Source organism: Podarcis gaigeae, assembly GCF_964106915.1.
Source record: "Podarcis gaigeae genome assembly, chromosome: 2".
Classification (NCBI taxonomy): Eukaryota; Metazoa; Chordata; class Lepidosauria; order Squamata; family Lacertidae; genus Podarcis; species Podarcis gaigeae.
In genome coordinates, this window is record NC_139679.1 from 42,576,866 (window position 1) to 42,593,111 (window position 16,246).

At 41.1% G+C, this 16,246-nt stretch overlaps 1 protein-coding gene across 5 annotated transcripts in view; it reads left to right on the forward strand.

Annotated features, from left to right (window-relative positions):
• The window catches only part of MYH10 (myosin heavy chain 10), a 71,108-nt gene that overhangs the window by 50,990 nt on the left and 3,872 nt on the right, over window positions 1–16,246 (forward strand). For all 5 annotated transcript variants that reach the window (XM_083725775.1, XM_083725772.1, XM_083725773.1 and 2 more), the window contains 14 exons: window positions 3,984–4,155; window positions 4,819–5,031; window positions 5,580–5,724; window positions 6,538–6,744; window positions 8,211–8,315; window positions 9,609–9,761; window positions 10,344–10,592; window positions 10,979–11,191; window positions 11,872–12,084; window positions 13,523–13,684; window positions 13,934–14,062; window positions 14,915–15,003; window positions 15,156–15,279; window positions 15,365–15,573. In XM_083725775.1, coding sequence (XP_083581901.1) covers window positions 3,984–4,155; window positions 4,819–5,031; window positions 5,580–5,724; window positions 6,538–6,744; window positions 8,211–8,315; window positions 9,609–9,761; window positions 10,344–10,592; window positions 10,979–11,191; window positions 11,872–12,084; window positions 13,523–13,684; window positions 13,934–14,062; window positions 14,915–15,003; window positions 15,156–15,279; window positions 15,365–15,573 — 2,383 coding nt within the window. The remainder of the gene's footprint in view (window positions 1–3,983; window positions 4,156–4,818; window positions 5,032–5,579; window positions 5,725–6,537; window positions 6,745–8,210; window positions 8,316–9,608; window positions 9,762–10,343; window positions 10,593–10,978; window positions 11,192–11,871; window positions 12,085–13,522; window positions 13,685–13,933; window positions 14,063–14,914; window positions 15,004–15,155; window positions 15,280–15,364; window positions 15,574–16,246) is intronic.

The following is a 16,246-nucleotide window of genomic DNA, read 5'->3' on the forward strand; positions in this document are numbered from 1 at the left end:
TCTGCTCCCATGTACATGTTTACAATCACCACCACCACCCAAATACAATAAAACTCAGTATAAAATAAACAAATCAACAAAATCCTACACAAACCATGAAACAGCCTTCAGAAACCAGCTTCAACACGTTTTGGAATGCCTAGGCAGATAAAAAGGTCTTCACCTGGGATTTAAAAGAAACAGGTCTGGTGCCAGGCAGGTTTCCATGGGGAGGGCATTTAATATACAAAGGGCCCCAACCAAGAAAACAGGCAAATGTCAAACAGGGAAGGCAAACTTCATATGGCAGAGGGACTCTCAGGAGGGCTACTTTCTTAAAAAATAAAATAAAAAAATATAGTGAAACGAGAACAAGAATTACAAACTGAATATTCCCCCCTCCTTTTCCAGAACTCAAAGGCATAGTTCAGATCCATAGTTCATGCAAGCACTGAAGTGGAAAGAGGCTGAAAATTTGCTAATATCAATATGAAAGAGAACGCTAAATACATACATACATTGTGGAATGCAGCAGGTGCAGTTTGTCCTGTAGAGTTGTTGTTCGTGTGCTGAATGAATGGCCACCAGTCTGCTATGAAAGTCTCCCTGCTCCCCCCTCCCCACTATCCGTATTTAGTTTCTGGGTCAGTTTTTCAGAAAGTGCTATGTCACAAATTATGTCATACCATTTTTGTTCCTTTAAGGGGGAAGGGCTTCTGATGACAAACAACTCCTGATGACAAACACATTTTCATCTGCTTTACATTTTTAAAGTATTTTTTTTAAAGCAGCTGTTGAACACAAGTTGGTTTTTAAAGACAAGTGTGCTGAATTGAAAGCAGGCTAGTTATTTGGTTACCTGTTTCCCCTGCCTTTTTCTTCTATCTGAATCGGTATGTCAGCAGTATGCTCCTGACTACTGCAGGGTGAAGGGGCAAGCAGTCTTCATTCTCTGTTACTGCTGATACTAAATGGAAAAGCTAAGCTGCGACCTCTCCAGTGTCATATTCCCCTTCATGAAATATTTGGCAGTATTTGGTCAAATAGGAGGTCAGTGGACAACATTTGACCGGTCAGTGGGCCAGCATGCTAATCCCAGTTGTAACAAATAAGTTAATGAATTAATCAGGGTAAATACAGATTTTCAAATATTTGGACTTGCATCTCTTGGTATCTGAGTATTTCATTATTACGAATGTTAGCACAAAGAAAACTATTTAGGTTAGCAGTTTGCTTTCAGCATTGCAAATGCAAAAAAATGTGTTCAAATGTTCATTTGTGTTTTCTTAATAGCTATTCTGGCCGTTGGGCATATTCTTAATCTGACTTTTGTCTATGTTAATTGGATCTTTAAAAAAAAAGAAAGAAAGAAAGCAGCATGTCTTCATTACTGGAAAATATTGAATCTTATTCATAGGAATTGGGTGTTGCTGTGTTGGCCCTATGGAATGACAAAAGAGGAGAATGTCTTTGTTTTGTACCAACTTCTGCATTCCTAGATTGTTATATGTTAGTGCAAATATCTAGGCACCTGGCATCACCAAAGCAAATTTCACTCCTATGTACAGTATACTGTTACTTATAGAACTTCCTTCTTTCTCCTACTGGGAGACCAGAGCCAAACCAACAAGAACAGGATCCCTTCTCTCACTGGGGCATTCCAGTCTTCATACCCCCCCCCCTTACTCCAAGTTGCCTTCCAAATTTCACTGACTTCTCTCTCCCTCCCACCCTCTCTCTCTCTCTCTTTCTCTCTCTGCATTTTTTTTAACATCACTGTTTATGCTGCACATTAGAATACTTTCTGGAAGTTCTTAGCATTTATTTTTGCTATCTCAACTTGCTTCAAAATAGAGTTATTTTTCTTTATCCCAATGTTCTGTTTATAAAAATTCCCCCTTCTGCTCTTGGCATTTGCTGATGGATTATGTTTTGAGAAGAAATACCATGAAATATTTGCAGTGTTACATTTGCAATATCAACAGTATACGCAACCCCCTTCTTGGATTTAGATGTGCAATAATTTTTGGCTGTAAAACGCATACATCATAGAATTCTGACTTTCCATACACATTTACTTATTTTTGTGTCCTAATTTGGGAATAGTTTCTGCCTACAGTGCTGTGGCCACCTGACTTGATTCTGAAAGTATTACAGTTCTGACATTTAGCTAGATAGGCTGAAATTGAATAATAAGGATTGCAACTGACATCTGCCATATTTTTGAAGTTCATCTTGCAATTTCTTAAGCTAGTCATAGCCTTTCCTTACACTTAGTAACCTGATACTGGAAGAAAGCATAAAGGTGTCACCATATACCACTTCATTGACAGTCCAAAATGGAAGAGAATGCATTTTTACAGTTTCCCAAAGTGTCTTCCTTATTGTTTTTCTCCTCTGAGGCAGCAGAAATCCTATAGTTAGCCTCCCAAGATCCTGGCTTAACTTAAGAGATGGATCTCTCCCAGTTTCTATTTCGTCCCTCTGCTTGGGAAGTAGACTTTCCATGAGATCTTTAGTTGAGGACCAGAAGCTTATCTTAATGCACTGAAGGTTTTGTTTTGCCTCTACCAGGAACAATCAACAGGCAGGAGTTGTTAGTCATCTTTTTGAGACTGAGTGAGGAGATTCCATCCCCAACACAATCTCACCCAACAGGAAATTGGCACATTTTCCACCTCGGCCTCTTCTGTGACCATCAGCCATTGACTACATATTTCAGACAAGCTCCTCGGGAGACTTACTTTTCAGTAGTGCTCTAAATATCCAACAGAGGTACTAAAGAGGTTCCAAATACTTTTCAGTTTTCTATAGGATTTTTACAACCAATAATTGTAGAGTACTTCTGGATACTCCAAAAATTCTTCAGCGGCTTCTAGCCAGATTTCTATAGTCAACTTCTTACCAGCAAATATTTCCTTTTATTTGATACGGATGGAAACTTGTCTGCTGTGCTTTCCAGAAGCTAGAGCTAGCTGCCTGCAAGAGTCTCTTTTATAGGCTCCAGAGATCAAAGGAAAGCACAGAGAACCCTTTTATGCACAAGCTATGCAATCATGTTTCAGAGTAGAAACTTTTTATAAACTAAATATTCCTTAATGAACTGCATAATGCATCAAACTCAAAATGCATCAGGTTGTCATTTAAGATCCTTCTATTCCCTGCGAAGTTATTGCCTCAGCCAAGTGCTCTTTTTCTTGTCTGCACAAATGCAGGTGCACACATAGGCTTAACTACCTTAGAAGTTACTGTGGAATAAATTGATGTTTTTTTCTGGAGCTTTTGGACAAGAGGGTTCTAATCATGGTCTCCCAGGGCTGGTCAAGTTCTGTTTCTTAGCTGGTGAACCTCTGCGCTTGTCAGAGAACAATTAGGCTTCCTTACTAAACACCTTGATTTGTATTTTCATCAAGTCGTGATTTTGGTAATAGTTTGAGGACTTTGTGGGGATAAGTTCCTTTCCTTAAGAAGTCTACCTTCCAGGTTCTAGAGATAAGTAGCCCAGGATATCTTGGTTCCTGGCACAGAAAAGTCAAATGGCAGTCCCATCATTGTGATAAAAACATCAGTAGTCATTATTACATAAGTGACATACAGAGTTGTTCTAGTCCCAATTTTGTTGCCTTGGAAGATAGCAGAAATTAATCAGATAAGAAATGAAACATCACTGTTCCTCTCTAGGGTTCATTTATGTTCTTACAACACTGATTTTAAACCCAGACTGCATCGTTCTTCATGTTGGAAGTGTTCAAACAGAATGCTATTTGAAACATGATGATTTCGAGGAGCTCTGTCCTGTGGTAGTGATCTGTAAGTTAGATGCTCTAAATGTGTGCACTGAATTCTGGCATTTTCACTTGGGATTGATGCAACTCTGTGCCCCTAAATCTTGAATTAGCCATTTGGTTACCTTCATTTTTAGCAAGTTCATCCTTGGCATGCTCTCATAAGATAGTGTTTAGTAGACAAAAATTCCCCACTTACCATGATTGTGTCTCCTAAAGAGCGCTTGAAAAAAGAAGAAAAGACTCGTCAAGAACTGGAAAAAGCTAAAAGGAAACTTGATGGAGAAACAACTGATCTACAGGACCAAATTGCAGAGCTGCAAGCCCAGATTGAGGAGCTAAAAATCCAGCTTGCCAAGAAAGAAGAGGAGCTGCAGGCTGCTCTTGCCAGGTAGAATATGCAAAGATAGTGCCAGGTTATTTGGTATTGTAGGGTGCTATTAAGCTATTACTACATATTTCTGCTTTGTTGGTGCTGGGGTGCCGTGTAAATTGCACACTCCACAGCCCATCCCAGTAGTGGTTAAGAGCAGTAGACTCGTAATCTGGGGAACCGGGTTCGCTTCTCCGCTCCTCCACATGCAGCTGCTGGGTGACCTTGGGCTAGTCACACTTCTTTGAAGTCTCTCAGCCCCACTCACCTCACAGAGTGTTTGTTATGGGGGAGGAAGGTAAGGAGAATATTAGCCGCTTTGAGACTCCTTCGGGTAGTGATAAAGCGGGATATCAAATCCAAACTCTTCTTCTATCACATGTGTTTTTTTCTGAGCATCACCAATTTCCTTTCATGACAAGGAAAAAATAAAATAAAAATCAGGAGCAGCAGTGGGCCTCTGCACATGTCAAGGAGTGACATTTGATTTCCACCTCTTATTAGATCTCCATCTGCGACTAGGTAGACAGAATCCAGTACACTGCCAAATTGCTCTTCACTGATAAGTTTTCTTGTGGAAGTCTAGAACTCTTACTTGCACTCCCAACATTTGAATAGGCTTTTTGCAAAGCCTGGAACCCGAGCTTCATTCTTATTCTAGAAATTGTGTTGTGTTTCCAGAGGGGATGAGGAAGCCGTGCAGAAGAACAATGCGCTGAAATTAATACGAGAACTTCAGGCTCAAATTGCAGAACTGCAGGAGGACCTTGAATCAGAAAAGGCTTCACGAAACAAGGCCGAAAAGCAGAAGAGAGATCTAAGTGAGGAGCTGGAGGCACTGAAGACTGAGCTGGAAGATACCTTGGATACCACAGCAGCTCAACAAGAGCTCAGGTTAGTAGAAGACTAGATACATAACAAGGAATGTGTTCATAATGCTTTGATTCCTCATAAAGAACAAGCCCTACTCTGGTAAATCTGAAGTGCTGGCTACAACTCTCTGGAAGATGTAACGAGGGCAGAGCATAGTTGAAACTTTTGTTCAATCAAAGCAACATTAATGACTTACATCTGTGTAAAAATTCTCACACAAGAAGAGTTTCCAAAAGTAACTCAGCACTCCTTATATTTTAATAAACTTAGGACTGCCTCATGTCTTCTGACACAGATTAATCTCCAGTTTGGTGTTTTTTGTAACATTTAAATGGTGGCGGCTCTCCCTTGCTACAGAAATCTGCCTTTGGGGAATAAAAACTAAAACTAAAACTTGGTTATTCTATCCAAACTGGATTCTTCTTACTACTACTTCTGGGCAATGCTGGTAGATTGCTTGTTTCTGAAAACTATCTTAAATTTGCATAGAGGCAAAAATCATTGGAAAATAAACACTGTGGTAGAAGCTGCTCAGACCTTCAGATCTTGTCTTGCTGGGTATTCCTTAGGACAAAGCGTGAGCAGGAAGTTGCTGAACTGAAGAAAGCACTTGAAGAAGAAACAAAGAACCACGAAGCCCAAATTCAGGATATTAGGCAGAGGCATGCAACAGCCTTGGAAGAGCTCTCGGAACAGCTTGAACAGGCCAAACGAGTGAGTGGAAGATGCACTTGAATGCACGGGAGACTGCCTCAGAGCCCTTCGTATATACTCTGTTGGGTTCAGTTGAAGGAGGGCAGGATAGTCATATATTAAATAATACATTCGAACAGATGTTAATACTCTTCTTTCACAATATAACTGCACAGTAGATACTGCTGCCATTTGTCTACTTAAGTCAGTTGATCTTGCATTTTTTTAACCAACCTATCAGCAGTTTTGAACAGGACAGTAGATAAACGTCCAACAGATTAAGGATGAAAATGCGGTAGTCTTTGCTACCTATCTCAGAAATGCAAGCTCATTTGACTTTGCTCAATATGGGTGTTGTTCACAGATATGCACCTAAAAATTATAAAGTGTTAAGATTTGGGTCCTCTTGCATCCCCTGTGGAATTGTGGTTTACAGTGGCAGCTCCTGCTCCACCCTAGGTATATCACAACATTTCTGGCAAATGAGGCCACACTTTTATGATTTAATTGCTCACATAACCATTGTTGCAACCACTGTTATGACTGTAGCCGGTAGCATACACGTTCGTGTCAAATTCATGCATTTGTAGACTCTTCCGCAGTAAAGTGTTACAGTTGTGTTGCAATGCAATATCTAAAGCTGTTCGGTTTCAAAAACAAATTCATATGGAACTTGAAGCAGCTAAGAATTCAAATCAGATGGCCAAACTTGTGGTTCCTCAAATGAAGAAGCCAGTGAATTTTAGTCTGAATCTAGAAAAAAAGATTTTCACCACAGGTGAAGCCTAGATTTATATTGCAGGTGAAGTGTGATTACCTTTCTTTTGCTTCTAGTTCAAATCAAATCTTGAAAAGAATAAGCAGTGCTTGGAAACAGATAACAAGGAGCTGGCCTGCGAGGTGAAGGTGTTGCAGCAGGTTAGATCTGAATCGGAGCACAAGAGGAAGAAGCTGGATGGGCAGGTACAGGAATTGCTGGCCAAGGTTGCAGAAGGAGAGAGGCTGAGGACAGAACTTACAGAAAAATCAAGCAAACTGCAGGTAAAGATTTGGATGGGCGATTCTTTAGCTTTTTCTCACGAACTCTTGATCAGACTACACAATTTAGTGAACATCCTTCTAAAATGCTCCTGCTTGATACAGATGTAGTATTTTGAAAAAATGGTGTGGCATTAATGTCAGATAATAGGACAGGAGCTGCTGCTGGTAATACTTTGTGTTGCACTAGTTATCCTTTGGTGAGCACATGCAAAGCTTCTGCTTTGCATTGATATGGTTCTTGAAAGTTGAAATAGTTTTAAGCACCTGAAAAATGCAACGTTACTGTTCCTCTTGTGACAAGGAGACTGTTTATAGAGCTCTTGTACCATTTCCCCTGTCTTGAAGTGCCCATTTTCCCCCATGCAAGCCACATCCCGCTCAGAGAAACATTTTGAATTTTGAGAAAGTTACTTAAAACATCAGAGTGAAAATTACTCCTCATTCTGCTCACTACAGATTGTTGAAACTTTTTGTGGACGTTTTCAATAAAAGTATTCAAAAGTTCATAAGAAATGTAGGCCTTGGGTCAGGACTATTCTCCAGGGCCTTGCATCCTTTCCGGCCATTTAGTATATAACCAACATAATGAGCAGTAAAAATGTCAGCGAGATGGTTCACGGGTGTAGAATACTTTGGGGAAAATCTGTACCACTCAGAAACTGCTGCAATAGGCGGAGGAGAATAGTTTTAAAATTCTCTTACAGTTTATCATAACACTTTAGGACTTATCATGAAATATATTGGAAGTGTTAAAGGACAGTATTTTATTTTATTTACTTTGCAGTCTAAGCTGCTTCAAGAAAATTCTACAGTAAAAATGTGCACAGGGTCAAACTTCTAAATAAAGTTCGAGCCTTTCAACTGCCACTTTATTTTGAAGCTGTAAAAAAGCTTCACTCATGTAATACACAACTGCCCAGTCACGCAAAGAGAACTGAAATACTGTTTTCCAGCCAATTCCAGTTTACCATACTAGATTAGATTAGATCGGGTCAGGTCAGAGAACTAGAACCCGATAGGAGTTCTGTTAGCTCTGTTTGACATAGGGCAGTAGTGATAATCTTACAGAACCTGAAGCAAGCATGCCTAAAAGGTGGAGTATTCAACTGCATTTCTAAAGTAGCTGCAAAACAAATGTCTTGCAAATGGGTCCACTTGGGCTACTTTTGGAATCAATAGAATGCAGTTGCTCTTATCAAAGTACTTGTCAATGTCATGGAGGAAACAAATAGCAAGATTCTCCTTAGTTCCATTGAAGTTTCTCAAATCTACTGCATGTTCTAAAGCGAAGTCTCATGTAAATAGTCACAGACATAGCAATGAGACATCAGAACATAGATATTTCAAATATTGCCTTAGATGAATACTGTTATGAATATCCTATACTGAGGAAGTCGCTTTGGAAAAACACATTTTCTCACAAGCAAGATGTGAGTACATTACCTCTAGATTCCTTTGCTTTACAGAATGAGCTGGAGAGCGTCTCAAGTCTCCTGGAAGAAGCAGAGAAAAAAGGCATTAAATTTGCCAAAGATGCTGCCAGTTTGGAGTCTCAGCTACAAGATACACAGGTATGTCTAAAATTCTAGAATGCACGTTTGTTTGAAATTCTTTTCTGCCATTCTATTCTCCCATAAGTCAGCAAAAACCCTATATATAAGCCAAGCAAAAATTAAAATGGAAGTACAAGGGGCTGGTTCTAGTTGTGCTCTCCTGCTCATCTAAGAAATTTTGATCCAGTGGACACCTCAGCTAACCGAAGAGGAGGGGAGGCTTTTTTTGCAGCTGCTCACCCTGCCGAAATTTGCTCCGACATATTGGAGTCCTCTAGAACAATGTGGATAAAAGCTGCAGTGGGAATTGGTGAAAGTTGCCTCCCCTCCTCTTTCATTAATGGGGACCTCCACAAGATGAAAGGACTCCTGTTCATGGAAGGGCACAAGCAAATGCTGCCCTGAGTATAAATCAGTCATTATACATAAAAGCAGAAGAAGAGAAGCAAATTAATTCCAGCTATGAATGCCCTGCAAAATGGAAAGGTGTTCACGGCAAGCTGGAATGCTAATAAGAGGGAAGCCAAGCTGGGCCTCCATGCAGCTGTTAGAACGGCGGCTGCTGTAGTACAGATAATACGACTCCTGTGAACCTACATGCCTGTTAAGTTAAGGCACAAGCATTTCTGAGCAGGTGACCCCAAGTGTTTACAGATCTAGAACATGGAGCAGCACCCTTTGTTGTTCTTGGTTCATTCCTTATCTGCACAGTGGAAATAAAGGTATTCTGTCTCAAGAGTTGTGCTGAAGATGAACAAGACAAGGTTTTTAATTGCATGCTCACATTTAAAATAATGGATTCCCTTGCAAGGATTTGTTCAAACCTTTAACACAACTTTGGACACTTTATGGTACAGGATTGCCTATGTTCTTTTGATGCTTACACTTGTTTCTGAGGAGCATGATGGGTAACGCTGCAGTGATAGCATCGCCCAGTTTCCACTGTAATGCTTGACCAGCTCTGGCAATTCTGAAGTGCCCTTTTCCTGTTGTGCAATTAATGTCATTTTCCTAATGGCAGCAGTCTCATCCTGTTCCCTGACAATAAGATGCCGGGCTATTTCTTCATTTTAACGGAGGGCTCTTTTTGGCTGGGACCAGTCAACTGCTTTTAGATCTGTAATGATGCATCTCATTACCAAATTGTATAACAATGAGTTAATGCTTTCAGATCACCCCAGCATAAACTTGACATCCTTACCCAGCCCTGTAAATATCCCCATTCCATACTGAACACCACTGCGTCAGGCTAAGTTCAGATTCTCTCAGGACAAGTGATAAACATGAGTGTGTTTTTCATTCCCACAACAGGAGCTGTTGCAAGAGGAGACTCGCCAGAAACTGAACTTGAGTAGCAGGATTCGACAGTTGGAGGAAGAGAAGAACAATCTGCAGGAGCAGCAGGAGGAAGAGGAGGAAGCCAGGAAGAATTTGGAGAAACAGGTGTTGACTCTGCAGTCTCAGGTGAGAAGTCATGGAATACACGGGCAATTGCGCATCTCTGTGTTTTTATTCCAGGCAGGTTTGTCTTAGACTAGTTTAAACTGAATTGGCTTTTTCCAACTCTTCGTTACTGTATCTCAAGTACCGAAGCAGGGAAACGTCGGGAGCTATGAACTTTTGGCAAGGTGCACCGCTCCTGATTTCTTGCAAAGCATTTCAAGTTTATACCAGTCTTTTTACCTGTTAGCTTGGATAGTGGATGCAGTTGCTTTGGCGGGGGGTGTATTCCCACCAATTAAATACAATAAATTCAGTAAAAATTGATCTAGTTCACACTGCAGTAAAAACAAATGTGCAGGTAGTCTGTACTACTGCAGGTGGCAACTGACCTGAAAGAAGGAATGTTTCTCCATGCTATCTGGTTCTAGCCTAGGCATCTGCTGCCCTTGTGTGTAAGCCCTCACCTGCACACAGCTTTGCAGTGAGAACCTTGCCATCTCAATGGAAAACAAGCCAACTTCCACCTGCACAATGCATGTCTGTCTCTTTGCCAAACACAGAAAGGTCATAACGATGTGATTTTCTGTTGCTCATTAAACTCAGCTCGCTGATGCCAAAAAGAAGGTTGATGATGACTTGGGGACTATTGAAGGATTGGAGGAGAACAAGAAGAAACTACTGAAGGACATGGAACTTCTGAGCCAGCGTCTTGAAGAAAAGGCAATGGCGTATGATAAGTTGGAGAAGACCAAGAACCGTCTTCAGCAGGAGCTTGATGACTTAATAGTGGACCTTGATCATCAGCGCCAAATTGTTTCCAACTTGGAGAAAAAGCAGAAGAAGTTTGATCAGGTATGCCACTATATAAATCCTCTTGCTTTCTTCTTGATGATACATGTAGCTGTTAGCTATTATTTGCCCAGTAGATAATCTTGTTACATAGGTATTTTCATGGTCTACCTGTGACCTGTTGGAATATCTAAACTGGTTTTCAGCTGGCTTCTTAACTTGGGGCTTGCAGGAATCCTAATGCATTCTTGAGAAAGAGGATCAATATTGAGGAATTGGGGAGAGGAGAAGAAATGCACCCTCATCTCTTACATCCACTGTGGTTGCCCCAGAGCTTCTCAAGGCTGAGATGCAAAGTATCAAACTACCTTGGTAATTTGGAAGCTAAGAGCTTGAAATCTATATTTATGTCTGACTTCTTCCAACTTTGCATATGTTGCGATGCTCAGATGCTGGCAGAAGAGAAGAACATATCTGCTCGCTATGCAGAGGAAAGGGACCGTGCAGAGGCCGAGGCAAGAGAAAAGGAAACCAAAGCCCTCTCTCTAGCGCGAGCCCTGGAGGAAGCTTTGGAGGCCCGTGAAGAATATGAGAGGCAGAACAAGCAACTCCGGACAGAGATGGAAGACTTGATGAGTTCCAAAGATGATGTGGGCAAAAATGTGAGTGGTGTACTATTTGCATGACTGAGAATGGTGTAGTACAGTTTGAACAAGTGCTTAAATGGTTGTATTTCAAATTGAACTTTGGGCAGTTGGAGCACATTCATTCTAATGTTCTGAGAAGACTTCTGGAATTCTGTATGCTTCAACAGCTGCATGCACTGGAAGGTTCTTAAAACACAAACACTCATAGTCCTAGGGTTAAAGTTGCCTGTCTCTGTGCATTTTTGTCATTGTTGTAACTTCAGCTTTTACACTCCACTGAACATAAGAGCGCTACGTTCTCTACTATGGTGGTGTCTTCCATCCCTGTGCTCTCCAAAGGCAGAAGCAAATGTGGCATGAGCACTTGTGTATGTGTTCTAGGTCGGTGGTTCCCAATATTTTTGGTAGGGCAACCCACAAGCCCAAATCCACTTGGTCTGATGACCCAACAGTATATTGTCGTGTGAATTTTGGACCTCAGGTCTTGGGCAGGCATCATTGGCATGTATTTTATCTGCAGGTTTGGCAATTTTATACCTATTACTTGAGGCATCCAAGCAAAAATCTTATTTAATGCCCCTATTAATGTAGGATTTGTTGAAATAATTATACTACTTAAGAAGCTATTCACAGGTTGTTGTTGTTTTAAAAAAAATGGGAATGTAAGAACACTAAGCATTTGATTGTGGCCGTAGGTTCATGAGTTGGAAAAATCCAAGCGCACCTTGGAGCAACAAGTGGAGGAGATGCGGACACAATTGGAAGAGCTGGAGGATGAGTTGCAAGCCACAGAAGATGCCAAATTGCGGCTGGAAGTGAACATGCAAGCCATGAAAGCACAGTTTGAGCGGGATCTCCAGGCTAGAGATGAGCAGAATGAGGAGAAAAAGAGGCTCTTAGTAAAACAGGTAAAGCTTTTAACATACGGAAGTAACCATACTGGTGGTTATACGTTCTGTTGAGCAAGTGTCCCTCAAACTAAAGCGGTAGGTCGTTGGATTTTATTAAGCTTTGAAGCTGGAATGTTAGTCACCTGACGCACAAGTCCTTCCAACCCCAAGAGCCAAACAAAATCTGTCTTCATTCATGACACTCTAGCAATTTCCATGCATGCTTGATTATTCCTTTGAAAGGGCAGTGGCTGAAGCATTCTCAAAATGCCAGATTTTGTTTCATTTAGGCTTTTTCCCCACCCAGGTTTTGTAGGGTGCATAAAGCTGAAAATCTCTGGTAAATAAAGCAGAAAATCTTAATTTGTATTAAGTCCATAGTGATTTATCATAATCTTGCATACATGTGTAATGCCTATGGATTCAGTATTCACTGAACCAGTGTTAGAAAAATGCCAGGTGGGGGGGAAGCAGTTTGCTGGCTCTACATGACGGAGGGCAGGTAGAGTGAACCTGGATCATGGAATTTATAGCTTCCTTTCTGCTGTTGTAATTAATGTACAGAGTGCTGAGCACTATGAATATGGAAACAGTCAAGGAGGACCTGTTGATTTATCAACTGTAAAGGAGGACTGTAAACTGCTGGCTTAGGAGTTTTGCTTAGTGCAGATGTCCTTCAACAGGTCTCTTTCAATTCTAGTATGGGTGCTGCTGACTGGAGGTTCTTATTGAGGTAGAAATAGGTGTTGCTTTCTACTGTATGCAAGCTGCTGTAAAGTCTGTTAAGAAAATGTCTTTCAAGTTCTGATTCAGGAAATGAAGCCATATTCTTTGCCTCTTTCTTTTTTAATTTGGTTTTGCGGTAAAACACATTAAGTTGTTTATGAGCTCTTCAGTAGGTTTTTTAAGGGGTTTTTTTTTTTTGCATAGTTGATCATAAATTACTTTCCATTTTGCTTTGAAGAATTAATGAGACTACACAAAGCTTTTATTGTCTCCATTTTGGGAACCGGTGTACCATGAACAAGTGTGCCCTTTTGGCCTTACTATGAGGTTAACAATTACGGTTGGCTTCAATAACCTGTAATATTAAGCTTTTGCACAGGATCTATGGATCAAAGGAGATAGAAGCTCTCGGTGAAAAACTGCTCATAAAATCACTGGACAAGTGAAAACATAGCTGATTGTAGCCCATGTAGCTCTTCTGCATTTTTGTCTGCTTATATGCCCTCTGCTTGGCTTGTCTCCTGAACAGCTAATGCAGATTATCAGAAGGTTTCTTTACGGCATCCTCATAAGGGCATGTGGATCCTATAGTCTGTGTATTTATTTAAATACCGCACAAATGTTTCCCCTGGACTTCTTCCTTCCTTATAGGCAGCTCCAAACTGTGGGACTTTTTTTGAATTCTTCCCTTTTGTCTTCCTGTTTTGCTTGTTACTGATTTACCCTGTAGGTCCGAGAGCTGGAAGCAGAACTGGAAGATGAGAGGAAGCAGCGTGCTTTGGCTGTGGCATCCAAGAAGAAAATGGAAGCAGATCTGAAAGACCTAGAAGCTCAGATAGAGGCTTCAAACAAAGCCCGCGACGAAGCAATCAAACAGTTGCGCAAGTTGCAGGTGTGCACAGCTATTCCAGAAATAATTTAATCAAACCTTGGCCCCCAAAGTACTTATCAGCTTCTCCTTACTGTAACAGAGAAAAAGACCTGGGTAACCTGAATATAATTGATCAACATTAATAGAAACAGGATCTAATTGAAACTGGATACTCTAGATGTGTAGAGTAAATTCTGGCCATGTGATTGGTTGGCCTAGTTCTCGGAATAAATATCTTGTCTTGTTCTTAAGATGTCTTTTAAATTTCAGGCTCAGATGAAAGATTATCAGCGTGAACTAGAAGAGGCCCGGGCATCTAGAGATGAAATCTTTGCTCAGTCGAAGGAGAATGAGAAAAAGCTCAAAAGCCTTGAAGCAGAAATTCTTCAACTGCAAGAGGTATGGCACGGAAAGCTGCCTGAGATATACCCATGGCTTAAGGTGGAGATAGGAATGTTTTGACTCTTAACATTCTGCAAGTTGAGTGTGTGTATTTTACAGATGCTTTGCAGTTGAGTGTGTGTGGTTTTGGCACAGCTTTTAAAGCGCACACACTAAAATGGTTCATCTGTTTGAAGTAGTTGATTTGAATACTTTTCAAGGATCTGGTAGAGTCAGGCTTCAGTATCAAACTCTCTTGGGTTAGGGCAATGCTATAAACAAAGTCCAATTTGAACAGAGTCCAAATACAAAAAGAAGAAAATGGGAGAAAACAGTGAGTATGTGCTGAACAGTTGACCAGGTAGGACTGTGAATCACCAAACATTGTGGCTCTTTTAGTTGCCCCAAGATTCATGAAGACTTTTTGGCTGTCACATGGAGGGAAGAAGCATAGATAATGTTTTTGAGGAGCTTGTGCTCCTCTAATCAAAATGGCTGTCAATATCTAGGCCCCTTTGCATGTTGGCAGGGGTGCCTTACTTTTTGAGAACCAGGAGATTGGGGTCAAAAGGATCCAGTTTAAAAAAGAGATTACTCAGCTATTTCTGGTAGACTTGAGTAGCTCAAAAGTGCCTCTGATGTATACTAGAAAATGCCAGGTAATATGTGAGCTGGGGAACTTCACAACATGGTTAAACTAGGCTAGAAGCAAAGCATATTAATTTCTTAAAAGCAAAAGGCTGCTTGTGCAGGCCTGTTTGATAGTGATATTGGGCACAACATAGTAGCTTTCTCTCCCTTCCCCCCATATGTTTGAAAATGGTTTTGCCTGCTGAAGCTACTGAGATTCCCATGAATATATATTTTCAGGACCTTGCTGCCTCCGAGAGAGCCAGACGCCATGCAGAGCAAGAGAGAGATGAGCTGGCTGATGAAATTGCCAACAGTGCCTCTGGAAAGTAAGTAACTCCGGGTAGACTTCTCCACCTATGGCAGCCATTATGTGTCAGAAGCGTTCTGTGTCTGCAGCAGTTGCTGCGCAAACCTCAATACATGTGACTGCAGCTAAATAGCTGAGTTTGTACTGATCCTCTGTTGTCCCCCTGTGTAGATCTGCCTTGCTTGACGAGAAGCGCCGCTTAGAAGCCCGAATTGCACAGCTGGAGGAAGAACTAGAGGAAGAGCAGAGCAACATGGAGCTCCTCAATGATCGTTTCCGCAAAACCACTCTGCAGGTAACCCCTTTTGTGTTAGCTGGATGTTTTCTACTTGACCCTAAAGGGGTGAGAGTGTTTAAACAACTGCTTGCCTTTCTTAAAGGTTGACACCCTGAACTCTGAGCTGGCCGGAGAGCGGAGTGCCGCCCAGAAGAGTGAGAATGCACGCCAGCAGCTGGAGCGGCAGAACAAAGAGTTGAAAGCTAAGCTCCAGGAGCTGGAGGGTTCAGTGAAGTCCAAGTTCAAGGCAACCATTTCAGCACTGGAAGCAAAGATTGGGCAGCTCGAAGAACAGTTGGAGCAAGAGGCAAAGTAAGCATGGCACACTCTGAAAATAGTGTTTCCAGGAGGCTGAATCGTGATTTGATTTTGAAAAAGCGCAGTTTATTCTGAAACACCTTTTTTGGTAGCTATTAATGAAACAAGATAGTCATCCAGCAAGAAGCTTGCAAGCCCAAGGAATAATAATCATCCAGTGCAGGCATTTGTGCGATCTTAAGTTTATTTCTGATGGTGTGATTTATTGCTTTGATGTTAGCACTGCTTGATGCATGAATTGTTTTGGGACTACAATTCCCATCCCTGCCCACTGGTCCTGTTAGCTAGGGATGGTGGGAGTTCAAAGTTTGGCCACCACTGCTCTAGATGGTTATGGGAACCCACTTCATCATCACCACCATTATTTTTTCTATTATTATTTCATTTATGACTCTCTTCTCATGTAACACCTCAAAGCGATTTCTAATAACATATATAAGACAGTACATAAATAAAAACAGTTAAAACAATTGCATATATAATACAGTTTTAAAGACAACTGTAAATATAAAAACAGCAGCACACACACAAACTCAGTTCAAATCCAAAACAAATACCAGCTGGGATACAGATTTTTAGAAGGTTTGTTGAAAGTGGAATGACGTTAGCAGGTGCTGATAAGGCAACAGAGAAGGCACCTGGCTGATATGCAATGGAAGGGAGTTCC